At 43.2% G+C, this 23,936-nt stretch overlaps 2 protein-coding genes across 7 annotated transcripts in view; one reads left to right on the top strand and one right to left on the bottom strand.

Moving 5' to 3' along the window:
• Positions 1-1,337, top strand: part of LOC106584373 (F-BAR domain only protein 1) — a 43,396-nt gene extending 42,059 nt beyond the window's left edge. For 4 of the 5 annotated variants that reach the window (XM_045706030.1, XM_045706028.1, XM_045706029.1 and 1 more), the window contains exon 26: positions 5-1,337. In XM_045706030.1, the coding sequence (XP_045561986.1) occupies positions 5-497 (493 nt within the window). In that variant the 3' untranslated portion in view covers positions 498-1,337. The remainder of the gene's footprint in view (positions 1-4) is intronic. The other variant, XM_014169603.2, reaches the window with a different exon arrangement.
• The window catches only part of LOC106584375 (DNA-binding protein RFX2), a 59,321-nt gene continuing 36,078 nt past the window's right edge, over positions 694-23,936 (bottom strand). The window contains exons 5-18 of one of the 2 annotated variants that reach the window (XM_014169609.2): positions 18,004-18,271; positions 15,007-15,081; positions 13,478-13,659; positions 13,191-13,310; positions 12,722-12,843; positions 12,336-12,454; positions 9,312-9,424; positions 9,028-9,179; positions 8,828-8,925; positions 8,562-8,711; positions 8,192-8,400; positions 3,507-3,660; positions 3,259-3,301; positions 694-3,151 (exon numbers count right to left, since the gene is read on the bottom strand). In XM_014169609.2, coding sequence (XP_014025084.1) covers positions 3,036-3,151; positions 3,259-3,301; positions 3,507-3,660; positions 8,192-8,400; positions 8,562-8,711; positions 8,828-8,925; positions 9,028-9,179; positions 9,312-9,424; positions 12,336-12,454; positions 12,722-12,843; positions 13,191-13,310; positions 13,478-13,659; positions 15,007-15,081; positions 18,004-18,271 — 1,921 coding nt within the window. In that variant the 3' untranslated portion in view covers positions 694-3,035. The remainder of the gene's footprint in view (positions 3,152-3,258; positions 3,302-3,506; positions 3,661-8,191; positions 8,401-8,561; positions 8,712-8,827; positions 8,926-9,027; positions 9,180-9,311; positions 9,425-12,335; positions 12,455-12,721; positions 12,844-13,190; positions 13,311-13,477; positions 13,660-15,006; positions 15,082-18,003; positions 18,272-23,936) is intronic. The other variant, XM_014169610.2, reaches the window with a different exon arrangement.

Raw genomic sequence — 23,936 nt, 5'->3', positions numbered from 1 at the left:
GCAGGGAAGTACATGGCAGGCTGCTCCTTGTGAGGAGCAGTAGGAGTGCCCAGGCCATCGATAGGAGTTCCTGGAGTACACATTGCACTTTTAGCCCTCTGGGCCATACTGACCTCCTTCCCCAGGAGGTAGAGGACAGACAGACTGGGATGGGTTTGACATTGGGACCAGACACCGTGCTCACTCATTCTCCTGGCTTTGGAGGAGAATGTGCACTTAACATGTGTATGCTGACCTTGCTGCTAAAAAGGATCAAGCTCGTTTTCGGAACTAGTCTTTTCTTTTTCAGCTCTGCGTTGTACACGCAATCCTTGCCCTTTCCCAGGGGAGTGTACCCTTCTCTTTTTCTTGTATTGAATCTTGTTTGTTGTGTTTGCATTGTGTTCTGTGTGCCTTTTTATATCAGGAGTTTGAAAACTGGATGTAAGAAGTTGGTTTTATTGAAGAGAAAGAATTGTGTGTATGAATATAAACATACTACGTACATAATGTCTTGAACAGAATTTCCATGGAAACTTGAATTTAATGTAAATATATAAGGAATATTTCTGCACATATAGACTGAATCATTGTGAGTGGTTACAGTATTAACACTTCATTGGCCAGGAAGACTCATTTGAAAAAGCTGTTTTTCCAAAATATACACATTTCATTTGACTTTCTAATTAATAAATGAACGTGGCCAAAAACAGATGGTTTCCACCAATTTATTACACACTATGCAGTTTGTTACAGACTGTATGCCCTTAAGCTAGGTAAAGTGTAGTCAAGAATGTTTAAAAATACATAAAAATAAGGGTTCAATATACTTGTAAGAAGAACCAGATTTAGTTCAATAAAAAATAATCCTCAGCCAAAAGTCTAAACAGCATTACAAAAAACATTAAAGTTCACATAGAAATTACTTTCCAAAGCACTTAAAAGGCAAAGTACTGACAGGCACGAGTTACAAAGAGCTCAGGATTCTCAAGCTACTACAAACTCTGAGGGGGGAAAGTAAAATTAAACCAAAAGTGTTTAGAAAAAAAAGTTCATGTCAATCAGTAATTAAATCAGTTATATTTATTCATAAATAGAAATGGAGATTCTCTCAATATGGACACGTGACTGACGTTTCATAGGTTAATTGGGCACTTACACCCCAAATATCAACATTGTTACAGTTAAATATTGTTGTTGACCATAAGACATAGAAAATGATCAAAACAAGACAAAACGTCTGCGTCACACACACACATCAGTCCCAGCCACTAAATAATCAAAGCAAGGAGGACATCCCCTTTTAAAAGCACAAACAGTACAGTATGGGAAGATAGAAATGATTGGGGAAAGACCAAGTGCTGGATTCAATCTGTATTGCAGGAGATCCGCGTTTAAAAATGTAAAGGTCATTTCCGTTTACCGTGAATGCAGTCTTTGAACGTTGCCTTTCAATTTCAATCTTCCACGATACATGTGTGATCCAGCCCCATGTGAACCCAAAGGCCATTGATAAACACATTTTCTACATCATATTAAGAAATATATTTATGTATGAATGTTTAACAGTTTGTTGGTTTTGCACAATCAGTCCTCCTACAGTACAATTGTACGGCTATAAAATATGTAATCATCTTTAGAGAAACCGGCTCGAGCCGTTTTACACTTTCATATATCGAGCAATAAACGAAACATGGATCAGGATATTCTGAATATTTCCCTCTCCAATCAAAATGGAACGAGTCCATTTGAGTAACGGTACCATTAAGGGGGTGAGTCACACTATCTGAACTCAGAGCATCAGTTGAACTGAACAGATGCAATTAGGAGTTTCCTTTTAAGGGTTTTGCTTCAGAGGTCCAACGCTCTTTCACGTTTTGGTAAATACATACTATTTTACATCCCTTAAGAAATTCGACATGGCCCAGTTTGGGCCAGACATACGGCTCCACAAAATGGATGCCAGACAGCTCCAGTTAACACAGAAGGTAGATCATTTTTATATATATATATATATATATAATCTGGTGGTTTCCTGAAGAGTCCACCACTCTCCTTTCTGTCCTTAAAACATCAATCTAAAGGTCTCATCAATATAGATGCAACTGGCTTGTCCTAGACTCTGGGGTGTGACATCTAGAAACACCCCCAAAGTTCTAGAGAGATGGATCAATGAGACCAGCATCATAGAATAGTTACAATTTGGATATATATATATATACATGGAGAAGGATACTTGAGAATGGGGGAGTTGGTAGAGTTAACAGTGGATACTCTTTTATAGTTGCCTCATAAGAACAGAGCAGAGCATAGAAAAGGAGGAGGTAACTAATCATCTCATACGGCCAGGGTGTTAGAGGTCCCTGCCATCCCATCAACTATGAGACTAGGGTCTTTTTTTCTGCATCAGGCCCTACTGACAGAGCCACGGGAGTGGCCGTGCTGGTGGGAGAGGGACAAGTCCTTTGGGTCAGTTGGTTGCATCAATGTGCGTTGAGGCAACACGTATAGAATAATCCTATTACACCTACAGGTTTAAAGGTGCTTTAGAATGTCTGAGGTTCTGAAACAATACATTCATACTGCGGTAGAGGCACAGCTGAGCGAGGAGATAGACATCTGTAGTAGTGGTGGTTAAAGAGTTAGCATCTAAGGCACTGGAATTACACTATGGCACAGCTAATAAAGGATAAACACACCACTCATACAAAGTTACATGTATCCATGGGTACATGGGTACTGCACAAAGTCATCCTTATTCACAGTTGCAAAACAGGAAAAAAAACAAAGACATTTGAACTGTATACCCCTGTCAGGTCAAACCAGACCCCCTTGGTGAGCATTCATTGTTTTCCCTGGGATAAAGAGTCCCCCTTTAAATACACTAACTAAGAGGAGTGGTTGGGTAGGGGCTGAGCCTGCTGCTCTTCTCTATATACACTGAACACACTCGCTGTGTAGCAGGCTGGGCTAGAGGCTCTTAGTGTGCTGACAGGACCAGGAGAGCCCAGAGCTCAGCAGGGCTCCTGAGAGAGGGTCACGGGCCTCATCTGGTCTCAGATCTCCTGCAGCGAGTGGTTGATTTCGATCCTCTCCCTTTTCACGGCCGGCTCGTGGGGCCCCCGGCCCTCGTCACTGCCCATGTCACTCATGTCGTCTGAGAAGGACGGGTCTGAGATAGGAACAGAGGTTAACAAAAAGGTAAGGTCTAGATTTATACCACATTGAGACATATGGGACAACAAGTCAAACACTAGGAGCCAGGGAGAGTAGACCCACCTTTATCCATGAGCATGGGCAGCATCGAGTTTAGGTCACTGAACTGTGTTTCAGAAGAAAGGAGAAATTGTATTAGTAATGGGCTAATACAGATTTACATGCTGTCAACAGGCCATTTACCTCATAACCAGAAACTCTCACCATACAACCTGGTGTGCGATAAAATATGCATAATTATTTCACTAAATTTTGCAGGAGTTCCACAGGATAGCTCAAGGAAACTGGTACATGAAAGGCTGCCCACTCACCTCTCCCATGACAGCGATGGGTGTCTCTCCGGTTGCCTGGGCGACGCGGTGCTCCACCAGGTAGAACATGTACTCGTCGTAGAGCAGCCTGATGAGATGGAAGGAGCCGAAACTAGCGGCACTACGCAGGGTCAGGTCCCTGATCACCATGGAGCTGGGGGAAAGGAGGGGAGAGAGGGAGGAGGCAATCAGAGAGAAATTACATTAACACAGACCCACTGAGCTTCAATCTGCCAAAGCCACATGAAGCTAACCACCACAATTCATCAGCCTGAAAATACTACCACACCTTAGTGAAAATGCATACTGTGTGTGTGTGTGTGTGTGTGTGTATATATAAATAAATAAAGGAAACACCAACATAAAGTGTCTTAATGGGGCATTAGGACACCACGAGCCAGAACAGCTTCAATGCACCCTGGCATAGATTTTACAAGTGCTGGAACTCAATTGGAGGATGCGACAATTCTTCCACGAGAAATACCATCATTTGGTGTATTGTTGATGGAAAACGCTGTCTCAGGCACCACTCCAGTGTTAAGTGTTCAATTGGGTTGAGATCTGGTGACTGAGACACACACCCTTTAAATCCCCTATGCTCCTTTGAGACCCCTCTTTCAAAGTCCATGAGATTTCTTCTAGCCATGCTAGCCAAAATACTTTTTGTACATGACCCTAAGCATGATGGGATGTTCATTGCTTAATTAACTTAGAACCACAACTGTGTGGAAGCACCTGCTTTCAAAAATACTTATTTTGGCAGTTACACAGACTGCCTACGGAAAGTATTAAGACCCCTTGACTTTCCATATTTGTTACGTTAAATACATTAAAATTATGGATTAAATAAAATATTTTCCTCAGCAATCTACACACAATACCCTTTAATGACAAAGTGAAAAGCTTGGCCCTTTGCGATGAGACTCGAAATTGAGCTCAGATACATCCTGTTTCCATTGAGCATCCATCTACAACTTGATTGGAGTCCACCTGTGGTAAATTCAATTGATTGGACATGATTTGGAAAGGCACACACCTGTGTGTAAGGTCCCACAGTTGACAATGCATGTCAGCGCAAAAACCAAGCCATGAGGTCAAAGGAATTGTTCGTAGAGCTCCGAGACAGGATAGTGTTGAGGCACAGATCTGGGCAAGGGTACCAAAAAATGTCTGCAGCATTGAAGGTCCCCAAGAACACAGTGGCCTCCATCATTCTTAAATGGAAGACGTTTGGAACCACCAAGACTCTTCCTAGAGCTAGCCGCCTGGCCAAACTGAGCAATCGGGGGAGAAGGGCCTTGGTCAAGGAGGTCACCAAGAACCCGATGGTCACTCTGACAGAGCTCTAGAGTTCCACCGTGGAGATGGGAGAACCTTCCAGAAGGACAACCATCTCTCCAACAATCAGGCCTTAATGTTAGAGCGCCCAGATGGAAGCAACTCCTCAGTAAAAAGGCACATAACAGCCAGCTTGGAGTTTGCCAAAGGGCACCTAAAGACTCTCAGACCATGAGAAACAATATTCACTGGTCTGATGAAACCAAGATTTAACTCTTTGGCCTCAATACCAAGCGTCATGTCTGGAGGAAACCTGGCACCATCCCTACGGTGAAGCATGGTGGTGGCAGCATTATGCCATGAGGATGTTTTTCAGAGGCAGGGACTGGGAGACTAGTCAGGATCGAGGGAAAGATGAACGGAGCAAAGTACAGAGATCTTTGATGAAACCCTTCTCCAGAGTGCTCAGGACCTCAGACGGGGGTGAAGGTTCACCTTCCAACAGGAGAAATACCTTAAGCACACAGCCAAGACAACGCAGGTGTAGCTTCGGGACAAGTCTCTAAAAGTCCTTGAGTAGCCCAGCCAGAGCCCGGACTTGAACTTGATCAAACATCTCTTGAGAGACCTGAAAATAGTTGTGCAGCGACACTCTCCATCCAATTTGTCAGAGCTTGAGAGGATCTGCAGAGAAGAATGGGAGAAACTCCCCAAATACAGGTGTGCCAAGGTGTGAAAAGACTCAACGCTGTAATCGCTGCAAAAGGTGCTTCAACAAAATACTGAGTAAAGGGTCTGAATACTTATGTAAATGTAATACTTCAGTTTTTATTTTTTATAAATGAGCAAAAATGTCTAAACCTGTTTTTGATTTGTCATTATGGGGTATGGTGTGTAGATTGAGGGGGAAAAGACAATTGAATCAATTTTAGAATAAGGAAGTAACGTAGGCACACAGTGGCCTCATACATACAGTACCAGTATTATTCTACATTGTAGAATAATAGTGAAGACATCAAAACTATGAAATAATACATATGGAATCATGTAGTAACCAAAAAAGTGTTAAACAAATCAAAACATATTTTATATTTGAGATTGTATAAAGTAGCCACCCCTTTTCGCCATGATGACAGCTTTGCACACTCTTGACATTCTCTCAACCAGCTTTATGAGGTAGTCACCTGGAATGCATTTCAATTAACAGGTATGCCTTGTTAAAAGTTAATTTGTGGAATTTCTTTCCTTAATGCAATCAGTTGTGTTGTGACAAGGTAGGGGTGGTATACAGAAGATAGACCTATTTGGTAAAAGACCAAGAACAGTTCAAATAAGGAAAGAGAAACGACAGTCCATCATTACTTTAAGACATGAAGGTCAGTCAATCAGGAATATTTGAAGGACTTTGAAAATGTCTTACAGCGCAGTTGCAAAATCCAACAACCACTATGATGAAATTGGCTCTCATGAGGACTACCACAGGAAAGGAAGACCCAGAGTAACTTCTGCTGCAGAGGACAAGTTCATTAGAGTTAACTGCACCTCAGATTACAGCCCAAATAAATGCTTCACAGAGTTCAAGTAACAGACACATCTCAACATCAACTGTTCAGAGGAGACTGTGTGAATCAGGCCTTCATGGTCAAATTGCTGCAAAGAAACCACTACTAAAGGACACCAATAAGAAGGAGAGATTTGCTTGGTCCAAGAAACACGAGCAATGGACATTAGACTGGTGAAAATCTGTCCTTTGGTCTGATGAGTCCAAATGTGAGATTTTTTGTTCCAACCGCCGTGTCTTTGTGAGACGCACGGGTGAACAGATGATCTCCACATGTGTGGTTCCCACCGTGAAACATGTACAAGGTGTGGTGGAGTGGGGGTGCTTTGCTGGTGACACTGATTTATTTAGAATTCAAGGCACACTTAACCAGCATGGCTACCATAGAAATCTGCAGCAATACACCATCTCAGACTGGTTTGCGCTTAGTGGGACAATAATTTGTTTTTCAATAGGACAATCACCCGAAAACACACCTCTAGGCTGTGTAAGGGCTATTTGACCATGAAGAATAGTGATGGAGTGCTGCATCAGATGACTTGGCCTCCACAATCACACAACCTCAACCCAATTGAGATGGTTTGGGATGAGTTGGACTGCAGAGTGAAGAAAAAGCAGCCAAGTGCTCAGCATATGTGGAAACACCTTCAAGACTGTTGAAAAGCATTTCAGGTGAAGCTGGTTGAGAATGCCAAAAGTGTGCAAAGCTGTCATCAAGGCAAAGGGTGGCTACTTTGAAGAATCTAAAATATATTTTGATTTGTTTAACACTTTTTTGGTTACACGTGATTCTATATGTGTTATTTCATAGTTTTGATGTCTTCACTATTATTCTATAATGTAGAAAATAGTAAAAATAAAGAAAAACCCTCGAATGACTAGGTGTCCAAACGTTTGACTGGTACTGTACACACACACACACACACACACACACACACACACACACACACACACACACACACACACACACACACACACACACACACACACACACACACACACACACACAGTGGATTCGGCTATTTCAGCCACACCCGTTGCTGACAGGTGTATAAAATCGAGCACACAGCCATGCAATCTCCAAAGACAAACATTGGCAGTAGAATGGCATTACTGAAGAGCTCAGTGACTTTCAACGTGGCACCGTCATAGGATACCACCTTTCCAACAAGTTAGTTTGTCAAATTTCTGCCCTGCTAGAGCTGCCCCGGTCAACTACGTGCTGTTATTGTGAAGTGGAAACAGCTCAGCCACACAAGCTCACAGAACAGGACCCAGCATACAATTACATTCTAGACGATTCTGTGCTTCCAATTTTGTGGCAACAGTTTGGGGAAGGTCCTTTCATGTTTCAGCATGACAATGCCCCGTGCACAAAGCGAGGTCTATACAGAAATGGTTTGTTGAGATTGGTGTGGAAGAACTTGACTGGTCTGCAGAGCCCTGACCTAAACCCCAACGAACACCTTTGGGATGAATTGGAACGCAAACTGCGAGCCAGGCCTCATCGTCCAACATCAGTGCCCGACCTCATTAATGCTCTAGTGGTTGAATGGAAGCAAGTCCCCGCAGCAATGTTCCAACATCTAGTGGAAAGCCTTCCCAGAAGAGTGGAGGCTGTTAAAGCAGCTAAAAGGGAGGACCAACTCCATATTAATGCCCATGATTTTGGAATGAGATGTTCGACGAGCAGGTGTCCACATACTTTTGGTCATGTAGTGTATCTCTCTTTAGAGATCAATCCATCTATCAACATTATCTATCTATCGAGGTCTGTCTGTCTATCGAGGTCTGTCTGTCTATCGAGGTCTGTCTGTCTATCTGTCTGTCTAGATAGGGTCCATACCTGTAGAAGGACCACTTCAGCAGGAACTGTCTTGCAGCCCTGGGGAAGCTGGTGCTGCCCTCGTGGGGCTTGAGGACCTGGTTGACCACGTTGTCCAGCCAGGCGGCCCACTGGTCCAGAGAGCTCTGCTGTTGCAGGGTCACCTTGAAGTCCTGCTCCAGCCGCTGGACCACAGTCTCGTCACACTGGCATACCCACGACGCCTGCTCCTGTAGACCAAGAGCACACACACCCCAAGTCTGAGAGGATTTACAAGGTACAAGTACAAACAGAAATGCATGCACACACATGGACACACACACATGCACAGTGGGAAGAAAACACTTCCAACAAAGATGTACCCAAGGAATGATTAGTTCCATGGTCCTACCTGTACGTTGGCGAAGTCGACACGGTTGAGGTCGCTGAGCATCTGATTGATCTGGGAGGTGTTCTGCAGCACGGCGCGGGCCGCCTGGGCCAGGTGGTTCAGAGAGGTGTACCGACGCAAGGTCTGAGCAAATGCACTCACCACCGCCGCCTACAGCACATACAAGAGATGGTTAACTTCACCTGGGAATGTATCGCGTGTAATGTATACATGCGAGTTCAGCTGTCTGCAGAAAGACTACGAGGGTGTTGGAAGGTGTTTTGTACCTTGGTGCGTACAATCTCATTGGGAAAGTCGCTCATGGCTGTGGTCAGCCAGCCCTCCAGACTCTTGGCAAAGTTGCGAATGGCCTGAGTGAGAGTACCTGCAATTAAAAAAATTTGCTGGGATAAATACAATACATTGAGTGCGATAATGATAATGTCATTATAATGTAGTAATGCTGAAGTTAGGCAGGTGTACTGACTGGGGACAGGGCGTAGCACGTCAGGGATGAGGATCTCCACCAGGGCCTGGTACAGGATATGGTCACAGCTCCTCATCCACAGCTTGATAGGCTCATACTTGCACAGAGCCATCAGCTTCTCCCTGGGGATCACCCCCTCCATGTCCTCATCACTGTACACACACACAAATCACTAAAAGCACAGTTTTCAATCACAGAAAACATACATGCATATAAAGCCTGAAAGCAAATATTACATTTTTTTCTAATTCAAATATTACTTTCTCAATCCTCTGTTGTCTGACCTGTTGGGGATGGTGGTGGTTACGTCACTAGATGGCGCTGTTGAATACCAGAAGGTCTGCCACAGCTTCTCAATGTAGTGGAACTGGAGGTTCATCACCACATCCAGAGTAGCCTACGGGGTAGAGGAGGAGGAGGGGAGACGGGAAGGACAAAACACAGAGCTGAGCCATGGCAACCAGACACACAACAAAGTTTCTCTGCAGCAGCCTCCCGACTGGTTAGAGGCTGAGTCCAAGCTAAACGCTGCCTTCCTTCCAACCCATTGATCCCAAATCAGAACAGATAATATTTGAGTGATATTTACCAGGAATTCAACTGTAACATGGCTTTAACTCCGACTCTAGTGTGTGCTGGTGGTGTGTAGCTCCCTGATCCCTGTAATATTGGGCAGTCTCAACTCCACACGGCTTCCTCATTCCTGTTTGAACTCTCACATACTGAGTTCTGAGCATGTGCTACACACTATAATCAACACGCCAATCAAATCTCCACATGACAGATTTACTATACTAAAGATTTACCAACTCACTATACAATTTTCCAGTAACATTATGGGTTAAAAAAAGACAACTTCACTTTGACAATGTCAAAAATAATTGAAATGGTCACAGATAAAGCCTAAGGTATGTTTAAATATGACATAATATAGACAGTGAAGACACAGTCAACCCTCAGTAACAGAGCAGCAGTGAACCTCCTGTATGTTCTGTCTATCAGTGCTCTGTGATTAGTGGTAGTGTCTCTATTCACTCTTCACACCATGCCCAGAGATTCTCCTTTGGCAGGACATGCTCCCAGTCTCCAGTTACAGCCCAGCACAGTATAGGCTTTCCTTCAATCACATGATATGTTTTTGCTTCCTCTCCGAGGATCACTATGGTAACCTTGTTTACCATTGCCCTGGGCAACAGCTTAAACACTAAACTCCAAAACAAAAAGAAGAATTCCCCTGCCCCTACAAACAAGCGTTTTGCCTCCCCAGTTTCGACACACAGGAAAAACAGCATGCTTTAGAAACTATGGCTAGAGCGAGAGAGAAAAGGGAGAGGGAGAGAAAAGAATGACAGAGAGGAGCATGCTGGGACTGAGGTTCCTTAACGCTGCCCCCACACACATACACTTCTTTATGTGGGTTTACCTTATTTATTCATTTCCTTCCACGCTGGAGTTTTTATTGCTCATTTTATCATTTCAACTCAACAAAAGCATGCTTAATTGGCATGTCTGATAGCAGGATATTTGGTTCTTATCAATAACTTTGACATATAATAATAAATGCATGTATGGGCGCCAAAGTTAATGAATATGAATGTGTATAGAGGTAATTAATGCATTGCTTGTATGCAAGAAAATGTTCCGACTATAAGGCGCTACAGAGGGTAGTGAGTACGGCCCAGTACATCACTGGGGCCAAGAGTCCTGCCATCCAGGACCTACAGTGCCTTCAGAAAGTATTCAGACCCTTTGACTTTTTCCACATTTTGTTACATTACAGCCTTATTCTAAAATTGCTTAAATAAAAAAAATATCCTCAGCAATCTACACACAATACCCCATAATGACAAAGCGAAAACAGGTTTATAAATGTTTGCTTATTTCTTAAAAAAAATATTTCAAAAATACCTTATTTACATAAGTATTCAGACCCTTTGCTAGGACACTTACCACAGGTGGACTCCAATGAAGTTGTAGAAACATCAAGGACGATCAATGGAAACAGGATGCACCGGAGCTCAATTTCAAGTCTCATAGCAAAAGGCCTAAATACCTATGTAAATAAGGTATTTGTTTTTTTTTATTATACATTTGCAAAAATGTATAAAAACCTGTTTTCACTTTGTCATTATGGGGTATTGTGTGTGTGGATTTCTGATGATTTTGTTTTATTTAATGCATTTTAGAATAAGGCTGTAACGTAACCAAATCTGGAAAAAGTCCAGGGTTCTGAATACTTTCTGAAGGCACTGTACATGTACAAATTACCTCGACTAACCTGTACCCCCACACATTGACTCGGTATCTGTACCCCGTGTATATAGCCTTTTTTACTTTTTTTTATTTAGTAAATGTGTTCTTAACTCTTAGCTTTCTTGAACTGCATAGTTGGTTAAGGGCTTGTAAGTAAGCATTTCACAGTAAGGTCTACACCTGTCTACATCGGCGCATGTGACATAAAATGTGATTTAATTTGAAACAGAAAATCTACAGCTGTATTTCCACTGAAAGCAGGGTGAGGAATAAGTTCTTCCTGGACCTACACCTTGATTTGTCCTTTGTACGCTTGTTACCTTTATTTTAAATAGTACATTTCATTTACCATCAATAATCCTCCTAGTATAAAGTTAACAGATGGTTGTTTGCTCACAAAGAGAAAAGCGCATAAACATTAAACACACAGAAACACACAGAGAGCTGTGAGAGTGATAGAAATGCGCCGGCCAGACAAAGGCAGGAGCCCATGTGCCTGTCCAATGACAAGGCAACACAAAGGCCCACGGGGAGGCAAGCACAAAAAGACACCAAGATGTCCACCCAGCGTGCCGAAAGGTTAATTGGCATGTCTTGAAAGCTGAGCTGAGATGAAAGGAGGCTGGAACAAAAGGAGCGTGGTGTGGCTGGACAGAGGAAGGCCACGGATAATATGATAAACCCACGGCTTCAGTGCTTTAATTAAGCTTTTCAGGGCACCTCTCCCTTTCTGTCTCTCCTTCTCTCTCTATAGCTTGGAAAGTCCCCCAAAAATGTACATTAAACATTTCACCCCCTCCCTCATCACTGTATCCCATCCAGGGAGTTGGTATTCTCTTCGGTCACATTCAACAGTAACTAAGGATGTGTTCTAGCACCAGCTCTAAAATGTCACTTCCCCCATACATCATTTCATCAAATTTGCAGTGCCGTCGACTAGGACAGGACACTTGTTGAGGGCTGCAGTCTATCGCTCTCGCTGGCAGCGCCTGTTGCACCAGACCACACCAGAGCAGTGCAGAGTTTGCAGCTAGTTGGCGCTGCGTTGCACATACCTCACAGTGGTCCCTGTACAGGTTCTGCAGCTTCTTCACGTCATTCATGTTGATACGCTCGGGGAGGGGCTGGGTACCCAGGTCAGGGGTGGGGAACGGGGGCAGGACATGTGACACATCTGAGGACACGATGACACACGGTCAAATCCCAAACAACAACAAAGAGGTGTTTAATAATAATGTGAAGTGACACAATTAAATCTTGCATCCAGTGATTAAACTGGGCTGGCCCTACCCTAGGCTACCATGCAAGCAGTCTAAAAGCCTTTTATCATTACTATTGTATCCTCAGTGTTCACAAACTATGGAATTAATGCGAGCTCTGTTTTGGTACAGGGGACCTGATGGTCTCTCAGTGTTACAGTGTGGCCAGCGGAGCTCCTTACCAATGTACTGCTGGTGGTGCTGGCTCTGGGCTGCCACAGACTGCTCTGGGGTGCTGGCTGAGTGCTGGGAGCCTCCTGACAGGCTGTCTCCCATGCCATCCACCTTCTGGAGGGGCTTGAACCTGCGGAAAGGGGAGAGGGCAGCACAGCTATGTTGGGTGGGGCTGGGAAGAACTAAAGGATGACTGGGAGAGGAGAGGAAGCACAAACAAAGAGAGGAGAGAGTGGAGAATAAAGGCAGGTGTGAGGTTAAATAAACCATGTATCTGAAATGAGGACGAGTGCACCACTTCACTCCATTGCAGAGAAGCATTTCAAAATCCACAAAAGTAATTTGGGCAGAGGCAGGGGACATGAAGTCAAATGTTAAAAAAATATCAAAAGGAACTGGATTAAAGCTTTGGCAGACAGTATGGACAGATGAGAGAGAAAGAGAGAAGAGGTGGAGGATGTGAGCGGGAGGGTTCACCTCTGTTTCTGGTGCATGGGTTGCTGCCTCATGGCCATGTACTGAGAGTCCTCTTGCAGTCTGTTGAGTGGTGAGTCTGGCTTCAGTCTGATGCCATAGTAGTGGTACTTGGAGTTGCCCCTGGAACAAACAGGAACATGGGGGGTTAATAAGGAAATTGTAATCAGCTTTGTAATCGGTCTTATCATCATCAGAATAAATCCTCACTATCAGCATCATCAATCAATCTTTCTAATCTATCATTAACATTATCCTACACCTGCTCTTCTTCACCATCATGGTCATACCTAGTGCCGAGGCGGCGGGTCCTGAGGCCCATGAAGACGGAGCGGATGAGTTTCCCGAAGGAGGCAGCGTTGACCGGGTCCAGTTTCTGCTCCTGACAGTGGCGCAGGTAGTGGTTGTAGAGGGAGCTCCGGGGCAGGCTCACCCCCTCCGCTGTCTCATAGTTATCCAGCAGCCACTGCAGCTAGACACACACACACAGCACAGAGACACACCGTCAGTCACCTACTGCTGCACTCTGATCCTTACAGTACCTCAGAGGAGGCTGGTGGGAGGAGCTATAGGAGGACGGGCTCATTGTAATAGCTGGAATGGAATAAATGTAACGGTATCAAACATAAAAAATATTGAAACCACTCGTTTGCCTCCGTTCCATGATTTCCATTCCAGCTATTACAGTGAGCCCGTCCTCCTATAGCTCCTCCCACCAGCCTCCTCTGCAGTACCTCCATCCTGCAGCTGTCTGCCCAAGGAGAGGGAGAGCACTGCCTTCTATTATCACATCAAAGGACAGCAGAAACACGCACGCACGCACGCACACACACACACACACACACACACACACACACACACACACACACACACACACACACACACACACACACACACACACACACACACACACACACACACACACACACACACACACATTTAGTGAGTTTAAACATGAGGGTGAGAATTTAGATTTTGGCTTAAAACTGTCAGGAGGGGGGGTGAATTAGTGTATTTGATGTGATAATTGCTCATTCATTGCCTCATCAGAAGACCACATATTATACCTGTCCACTAGAGCAATATAGAACTCTGCTCACCCCTATTCTCCAATAGAGAGGACTTCCCTGTCTATGTGGATGGTGAATGGTGGAGAGGTAAAGGGAAGATGATCGCTAGTTGGAATATAAATAAATACAAGCTGTGGGGATGGATATTTATCTCCATTAACAGGTTGGCCAGACTGAGTGTGGCAGACACAGCATGAAGTGGACTAGAGACTTGATGACAATAATATGACTGTCAGGAGCTGCTTGATAATATAGAGATTGTAGATAGGTGACCGAGGGTTAGGAGCGGGAATGGAGAAGAACCTCCCTAGCGTCCAATGAAATAGCTGGTTTGAATGGCAGCTCTGGTAAAGTAGTGGTTGAAAAGGAGGGAGGGCGTTGTGTGGCTATAACAATCACATATCGGTCATCATGTGGAGGATGGGGAATCTGAAAACGCAAGAGGTTAAATATGCATAGCTTTTCTCAAGACATGGCCAAGGCAAGCCCAGCCAGCAGCAAGTCCCACAATCAACAAATTGTGGTTGAGCAACAAGCGATAGCAGATGCAAGGAAAGTCTATGGTCAGACGACAATGTAGTGTTTTATGCCACAGCACCGTGAGGCTAGCATTAGCAGAAGTCTGTCAGTATGTTCTCTTCAGCAGTAAGAGAAGAGATCTCAGTGACAAGTGGTAGTGTAGCCCACAGCCAGGGAGACAAAGGCGGGCCTTTCTAGTCCTTTTCAAAGAAAGTTCCTGTTTGACTTACATGGCTGTTGAGCAGGCTGCTTTTGTGAGTTGCAATCCCTTCAGACTTTTGGAGGTTTTCAATCGCCATTTCAAGCTAAAGAAAAAAAAGGAGCATGCAAAAAATAATTAAAACGGGAGGAAGCAAAAAAGGAGGGAAACGAAAAAGAGAGGGAGAGAGGAGTTGAGGTGAAGGGGGGGTAGACAGGGAAAACAAAATCACAAACCAGAAAGGAAATAAGAAGGTTAGCTGCAGCCAGATCTCTGCATTTCTATTACTCAGTCAGTCTTGCGACCAAATTCATTATTGGCTGACAAAAGCATGCAAATGAGGGGGACTCAAGGGGTTAAGCTGCTGACTGAAGGCCTTCCTGGTTTGACGCTATGCAAATGACTCTGCAAACAGGGCCACGTTACACCACGCACAGTGACAATGAGTCGACAAATTCCACCTTTCCCCAAAAATAATCATCACACAATGCAAAACATGACCAGTTATACGGAATGGTCGGTCACTGTTGCAACCGATTCAAGACAAGGACTGACTGGCCTAATACAAACACATCTTACAGGGGATATAGATTTCCATATCATCCCCCTCTTTTCTTTCCATTTGTCATCCCAAAAGAACCATTTCAATGAATTTACCAGATCATTTAGATATTTTTCTGCGGTATCATGGACTAGAGAAAATAGAGAGAAGTTAGTCTAGCGGGCATAGCGAATGATAAAACCTGGGACTGGGCTTGCTTTAAAGAGGGGGGAGAAAAGACACCCACAGAAAGATGCGTGGTACAGTGGCCAAACCTGAGAAGAAAAAGAGCAGGCATCGTTCCAAGGCCTTAAAAAGTCTCCCAAGGGCTGTTGGCCAAATGGTAATGAGGCCGAGGGGTTGCTTTGTTTCGCAGGGTGCTCAAGTGCCTGTGAAAAACTCTAAAACAAGGCAGCACTGAATTATTTAAGCCAGCCTGCACCCTGCTTCCCCTATCCTGCTCTTCCCGTAACGCCATGGGGCACTGGGGAGGTTGAGGCCCACCCCATACTCAGGTTTCCCTGAGGCTCAGCAGATAGGCCAGGCAAGCAGGTGTGATGACTGTCACGCCAGCGTGCGTCACAGCCACGGCAGCGTAAGGCAGGGCAATTTGTCTGCTACGGCAGGACAATTTGTTTGTTGGCGTAACTAATAATTTAGACACGCTTCATATACTGTAGGATACTTTAATCCGTACACGGCTTAAAAAGCTGTTTAGTAAAGGCAACCATAAACCATCCCTCGTGTATGTAAAAATTTGGAATTACTGACTCTCAGACATGGGCATTCATTTCTCAATTGTTGGTGCCTCTACTACAGTTGAAGTCGGAAGTTTACATACACTTTGGTTGGAGTCATTAAAACTCGTTTTTCAACCACTCCACAAATGTCTTGTCAACAAACTATAGTTTTGACAAGTCGGTTAGGACATCTACTTTGTGCATGACAAGTAATTTTTCCAACAATTGTTTACAGACAGATTATTTCACTTATAATTCACTGTATCACAATTCCAGTGGGTCAGAAGTTTACATACGCTAAGTTTACTGTGCCTTTAAACAGCTTGGAAAATTCCAGAAAATTATGTCATGGCTTTAAAAGCTTCTGATAGGCTAATTGACATCATTTGAGTCAGTTGGAGGTGTACCTGTGGATGTATTTCAAGGCCTACCTTCAAACTCAGTGCCTCTTTGCTTGACATAATGGGAAAATAAAAATAAATCAGCCAAGACCTCAGAAAAAAAATGTAGACCTCCACAAGTCTGGTTCATCCTTGGGAGCAATTTCCAAACGCCTGAAGGTACCACGTTCATCTGTACAAACAATAGTACGCAAGTACAGCAAAGGACCTAGTACAGCAAAGGACCTTGTGAAGATGCTGGAGGAAGCAGGTACAAAAGTATCTATATCCACAGTAAAACAAGTCCTATATCGACAACCTGAAAGGCCGCTCAACAAGGAAGAAGCCACTGCTCCAAAACCGCCATAAAAAAGCCAGACTACGGTTTGCAACTGCACATGGGGACAAAGATCGTACTTTTTGGAAAAATGTCCTCTGGTTTGATGAAACAAAAATAGAACTGTTTGGCCATAATGACCATCGTTATGTTTGGAGAAAAAAGGGGGAGGCTTGCAAGCCGTGGCAAAAAACACCATTCCAACCGTGAAGCACGGGGGTGGCAGCATCATGTTGTGGGGGTGCTTTTCTGCAGGAGGAACTGGTGCACTTCACTAAATAGATGGCATCATGAGGGAGGAAAATATGTGGATATATTGAAGCAACATCTCAAGACATCAGTCAGGAAATTAAAGCTTGGTCGCAAATGGGTCTTCCAAATGGACAATGACCCCAAGCATACTTCCAAAGGACAACAAAGTCAAGGTATTGTAGTGGCCATCACAAAGCCCTGACCTCAATCCCATAGAAAATTTGTGGGCAGAACTGAAAAAGCGTGTGTGAGCAAGGAGGCCTACAAACCTGACTCAGTTACACCAGCTCTGTCAGGAAGAATGGGCCAAAATTCACCCAACTTATTGTGGGAAGCTTGTGGAAGGCTACCCGAAACATTTGACCCAAGTTAAACAATTTAAAGGCAATGCTACCAAATACTAATTGAGTGTATGTAAACTTCTGACCCACTGGAAATGTGATGAAAGAAATAAAAGCTGAAATAAATCATTCTCTACTATTATTCTGACATTTCACATTCTTAAAATAAAGAGGTGATCCTAACTGACCTAAGACAGGGAATTTTTACTGGGATTAAATGTCAGGAATTGTGAAAAAAAGAGTTTAAATGTATTTGGCTAAGGTGTATGTAAACTTCCGACTTCAACTGTATACCATAATGTTTGATGGACTTACGTAGTCATATCACAATCATTTCACTGACAAACCTACTGGACTGGAAACATTATTCTCCCTACTAAATTCCTAAGTCCTAACAAATAAGGACAGAGTATATGTAACCCATCCAAGGTGCTCACCATAGCAGAGGAGGAGCGGGAAGAGTGTGAGGCGTGGTGGCGACCCCCATCCATGCCCCCGCCGTGGATCAGGTAGGTGCCGCCACCGGAGATGACCTGACTACCACCCACATCCATGGCGATGCCCACCATACCGTGGGGCGGCCCGCCGCCGGCCGAGGAGACCACCGTGGTGACCTGGGCACCCCCACCCTGAGAGTCAAAGTAGGCTCCTCCACTACCTTGCCCATACAGCTGGGCCTCAGGGTTATAGGAGTAGGCTGTCCGGCTGGGGAGAGAGGTGCTATAAGGTAAAGGTATGACCTCAGATCTATACAGAGTGAAATATGAAGCACATACTATAACATTGCATCACTTAGCTTATGTTCCTATTATAGTATTACCCATAGGGTTGCAAAGAGAGGGTACAGTGCTTTGACTTTTTCAACATTTTATTGTGTTAGACAGAAAATTAAATGGCTTAAATTTAGATTTTTGGGGTCACTGGTCTACATACAATACCCTATAATATCAAAGTGGAATGATGTTGTTCGATTATTTTCTTTTACAAATGAATTAAAAATAAAAATCTGAAATGTCTTGAGTCAATAAGTATTCAAGCCCTTTGTTATGGCAAGCCTAAATAAGTTCAGGAGTAAAAATGTGCTTAACATGACACGTAAGTTGCATGGACTCTGTGCAATCATAGAGTTTAACATGATTTTAGAATGACTACCTCATCTCTGTACCCCACACATACAATTATCTGTAAGGTAACTCAGTCAAGTGGTGAATTGCAAAACACAGATTCATCAAAGACCAGGGAGGTTTTCCAATGCCTCACAAAGAAGGGCACCTATTGGTAGATGGGTATTAAAAAAGCAGACATTGAATATCTCTTTAAGCATGGTGAAGTTATTAATTACATTTTGGATTGTGTATCAATACACCCCGTCACTACAAAGATACAGGCGTCCTTCCTAACTCAGTTGCCGGAGAGGCAGGTAACCGCTCAGGGATTTCAACATGAGGCCAATGGTGACGTTAAAACAGTTACAGTGTTTAATGGTTGGGATAGGAGAAAAGTGAGGCTGGATCAACAATATTGTAGTTACTCCACAATACTAACTTATCTGACAGAGTGAAAAGAAGGAAGCCTGTACAGAATAAAAATATTTAAAAACATGCATCCTATTTGCAACAAGGCACTAAAGTAATACTGCAAAACATTGTTGTCTTGGCTGTGTGCTTAGGGTCGTTGTCCTGTTGGAAGGTGTACGTTCGCCCTAGTCTGAGGTCCTGAGCACTTTGCTCCGTTCATCTTTTCCTCGATCCTGACTAGTCTCCCAGTCCCTGCCACTGAAAAACATCCCCACAGCATGATGCTGCAACCACCATGCTTCACCGTAGGGATGGTGCAAGGTTTCCTCCAGACGTGACGTTTGGCATTCACCTCCCTGACCAAGGCCCTACTCCCCCGATTGCTCAGTTTGGCCAGGCAGCCAGCTCTAGGAAGAGTATTGGTGGTTCCAAACATCTTCCATTTAAGAATGATTTTTTTGGTACTCTTCCCCAGATCAGTGCCTCGACAGAGTCGTACCTTGGAGGTCTACGGACAATTCCTTCGACCTCATGGCTTCTACCTCATGCACTGTCAACTGTGGGACCTTATATACAGTCGTGGCCAAAAGTTTTGAGAATGACACAAATATTAATTTTCACAAAGTCCGCTGCCTCAGTTTGTATGATGGCAATTTGCATATGCTCCAGAATGTTATGAAGAGTGATCAGATGGATTGCAATTAATTGCAAAGTCCCTCTTTGCCATGCAAATGAACTGAATCCCCAAAAAACATTTCCACTGCATTTCAGCCCTGCCACAAAAGGACCAGCTGACATCATGTCAGTGATTCTCTCGTTAACACAGGTGTGATTGTTGACAAGGCTGGAGATCACTCTGTCATGCTGATTGAGTTCGAAAAACAGACTGGAAGCTTCAAAAGGAGGGTGGTGCTTGGAATCATTGTTCTTCCTCTGTCAACCATGGTTACCTGCAAGGCAACATGTGCCGTCATCATTGCTTTGCACAAAAAGGACTTCACTGGCAAGGATATTGCTGCCAGTAAGATTGCACCTAAATCAACCCTTTATCGGATCATCAAGAACTTCAAGGAGAGCAGTTCAATTGTTATGAAGAAGGCTTCAGGTCGCCCAAGAAAGTCCAGCAAGCGCCAGGAACATCTCCAAAAGTTCATTCAGCTGCGGGATCGGGGCACCACCATTACAGAGCTTGCTCAGGAATGGCAGCAGGCAGGTGTGAGTGCATCTGCACGCACAGTGAGGCGAAGACTTTTGGAGGATGGCCTGGTGTCAAGAAGGGCAGCAAAGAAGCCACTTCTCTCCAGGAAAAACATCAGGGACAGCATGATATTCTGCAAAAGGTACAGGGATTGGACTGTTGAGGACTGGGGTAAAGTCATTTTCTCTGATGAATCCCCTTCCCGATTGTTTGGGGCATCAGGAAAAAAGCTTGTCCGGAGAAGACAAGGTGAGCGCTGCCATCAGTCCTGTGTCATGCCAACAGTAAAGCATCCTGAGACCATTCATGTGTGGGGTTGCTTCTCAGCCAAGGGAGTGGGCTCACTCACAATTTTGCTTAAGAACACAGCCCTAAATAAAGAATGGTAGCAACACATCCTCCGAGAGCAACTTCTCCCAACCATCCAGGAACAGTTTGGTGACGAACAATGCCTTTTCCAGCATGATGGAGCACCTTGCCATAAGGCAAAAGTGATAACTTAAGTGGCTCGGGGAACCAAACATCAATATTTTGGGTCCATGGCCAGGAAACTCCCCAGACCTTAATCCCATTGAGAACTTGTGATCAATCCTCAAGAGGCGGGTGGACAAACAAAAACCCACACATTCTGACAAACTCCAAGCATTGATTATTCAAGAATGGGCTGCCATCAGTCAGGATGTGGCCCAGAAATTAACTGACAGCATGCCAGGGCGGATTGCAGAGGTCTTGAAAAAGAAGGGTTAACACTGCAAATATTGACTCTTTGCATCAACTTCATGTAATTGTCAATAAAAGCCTTTGACAGTTATGAAATGCTTGTAATTATACTTCAGTATTCCATAGTAACATCTGACAAAAATATCTAAAGACACTGAAGCAGCAAACTTTGTGAAAATTAATATTTGCATCATTCTCCAAAACTTTTGGCCATGACTGTAGACAGGTGTGTGCCTTTACAAATCATGTCCAATCAATTGAATTTACCAAAGGTGGACTCAATTAAGTTGTAAAAACATCAAGGATGATCAATAGAAACAGGATGCACCTGAGCTCAATTTCAAGTGTCCTAGCAAAGGGTCTGAATACTTATGTAAATAACCTGTTTTTGCTTTGTCTTTATGGGGTATTGTGTGTAGATTGATGAGGGAAAAAACGATTTAATCAATTTTTGAATAAGGCTGTAACGTAACAAAATGTGAAAAAAGTCAAGGGGTCTGAATACTTTCCGAAGGAACTGTATGCGTCAGCCTACTAATTATACAAATAGGCCCTGCTTTATTTCAAAATTACAATGAAATTCGCTAACCTACTTTGTAGCATGTGCTGCCCCAGAATCGCATGTTCTCTTCTGCTTTCATGGTTTGAACGATGTGCGTAATTCCAGTCCATATAATACAGTACAATACAGAAATACAGTTCACACTCAAAAATATTAGTCTACAGGAACTAGATTAATTTATTTACCCAAGCTACATCTATGGTTTTTCTGTTTTTCTGTTATCCATAATGTGCAGTAGCCTAAATCATATACACTACCGTTCAAATGTTTGGGGTCAAAAACAAATGTCCTTGTTTTTGAAAGAAAAGCACATTTTTTGTCCATTAAAATAACATCAAATTGATCAGAAATACAGTGTAGACATTGTTAATGTTGTAAATTACTATTGTAGCTGGAAACGGAAGATTTTTTTATGGAATATCTACATAGGCGTACAGAGGCCCATTATCAGCAACCATCACTCCTGTATTCCAATGGGATGTGGTGTTAGCTAATCCAAGTTAATCATTTTAAAAAGGCTAATTGATCATTAGAAAACCCTTTTGCAATTATTTTAGCACAACTGAAAACTGTTTTTCCGATTAAAGAAGCAACAAAACTGGCCTTCTTTAGACTAGTTGAGTATCTGAAGCGTCAGCATTTGTGGGTTCGATTACAGGCTCAAAATGACCAGAAACAAATAACTTTCTTCTGAAACTCGTCAGTCTATTCTTGTTCTGAGAAATGATGGCTATTCCATGCGAGAAATTGCCAAGAAACTGAAGATCTCGTACAACGCTGTGTACTACTCCCTTCACAGAACAGCGCAAACTGGCTCTAAACAGAAAAGAAAAGAAGAGTGGGAGGCCCTGGTGCACAACTGAGCAAGAGTGTCACGATCGTCGTAATGACTGGACCAAGGCGCAGCGTACGTAGCGTTCCACATCTTTATTATAAAGTGAAACTTCAGCAAATACAAAACAATAAACGAACAAACGAAACGTGACGTTCTGGAGTGCTCACAGGCAACTACACAAAAACAAAACAAGATCCCACAAAACACAGTGGAGAAATGGCTGCCTAAATATGATCCCCAATCAGAGACAACGATAAACAGCTGCCTATGAATGGGAACCATACCAGGCCAACATAGAAATAGAACAACCTAGATTACTCACCCTAGTTACACCCCAACCTAACCAACATAGAGAATAAAAGGCTCTCTATGGTCAGGGTGTGACAAAGAGGACAAGTACATTAGAGTGTCTAGTTTGAGAAACAGACGCCTCACAAGTCCTCAAATGGCAGCTTCATTAAATAGTACCCGCAAAACACCAGTCTCAACATCAACAGTGAAGAGACGACTCCGGGATGCGGAGTTGCTGTATTTGAAGTTATTTTAAAATGGACAAAAAAAAAAGCTTTTCTTTCAAAAACAAGGACATTTCTAAGTGATGCCAAACTTTTGAACGGTAGTGTATGTATTGGGTAAGTGCACAATCAGTTGGGCTTTTTTGGGTTTGGGCTCAATAAATGATGTTAATGTAGGGCTCATAAAATGTATTTAATATATGGCTCATCAGGCTCAGGTAGCATCGGGTTTGAATGTTCATGCTGTACAGAGCTCTAATCAAAGACATCCAGACATATTTAAATGCTTTATTATGCTTTTGAATAACACTTCCGGTTTTGGCGTAAAATACCGTGTACCCGGGAGAAAAGTAATTTATTCTCAGGATGGAACATCTGTAAAATACCGGGAAAATATTCAACCCTAGGGTTCCCAAGTGGCGCAGCGGGCTGTATCACAACCGGCCATGATCGGGAATCCTATAGGGCGGCGCACAATTGGCCCAGCGTCGTCTGGGTTAGGGGAGGGTTTGGCCGGGCTAGGCCGTCATTGTAAAATAAGAATTTGTTCTTAACTGACTAGCCTAGTTAAATAAAATGTTAAATAAAAAAAATACATATATATATATATATATATATATATATATATATATATATATAAAAATGTCATTAAAACCACTTCAGCCTACTGTGATGTTTTTATCCTGCACTGTATCCAGTGATTTATGAAAACTTTCTTGATAGGTCGATTTCCTCATTGTGGTTTTACAGATGTGTTTAATACATTTTATGTACATACTTTATTCGAATATTTATGAAATGCACATTGCTATATTTGATAACACATTTTTATTTGTCGTTGACTCCAACTGCATTCAATGCCCTGAACGGATGTGGGTGGAGCAATGTCCACATAAGGATGCAAATTACAAACACTGCCAAAAGCAGTGACTGAAACGTAAGGCTTAATAAAGAACAGTGATACTAGCAAAGCAGTGTGCAGTTTTCTATTTTCTTTTATGTAAGCCTACCTTAGAATGACAC

This window comes from Salmo salar, chromosome ssa23 (genome assembly GCF_905237065.1).
Source record: "Salmo salar chromosome ssa23, Ssal_v3.1, whole genome shotgun sequence".
In the NCBI taxonomy this organism is placed as follows: domain Eukaryota; kingdom Metazoa; phylum Chordata; class Actinopteri; order Salmoniformes; family Salmonidae; genus Salmo; species Salmo salar.
The sequence above is the reverse complement of the archived record's forward strand: the minus strand, read 5'-3'. Positions and strand labels throughout refer to the sequence as shown.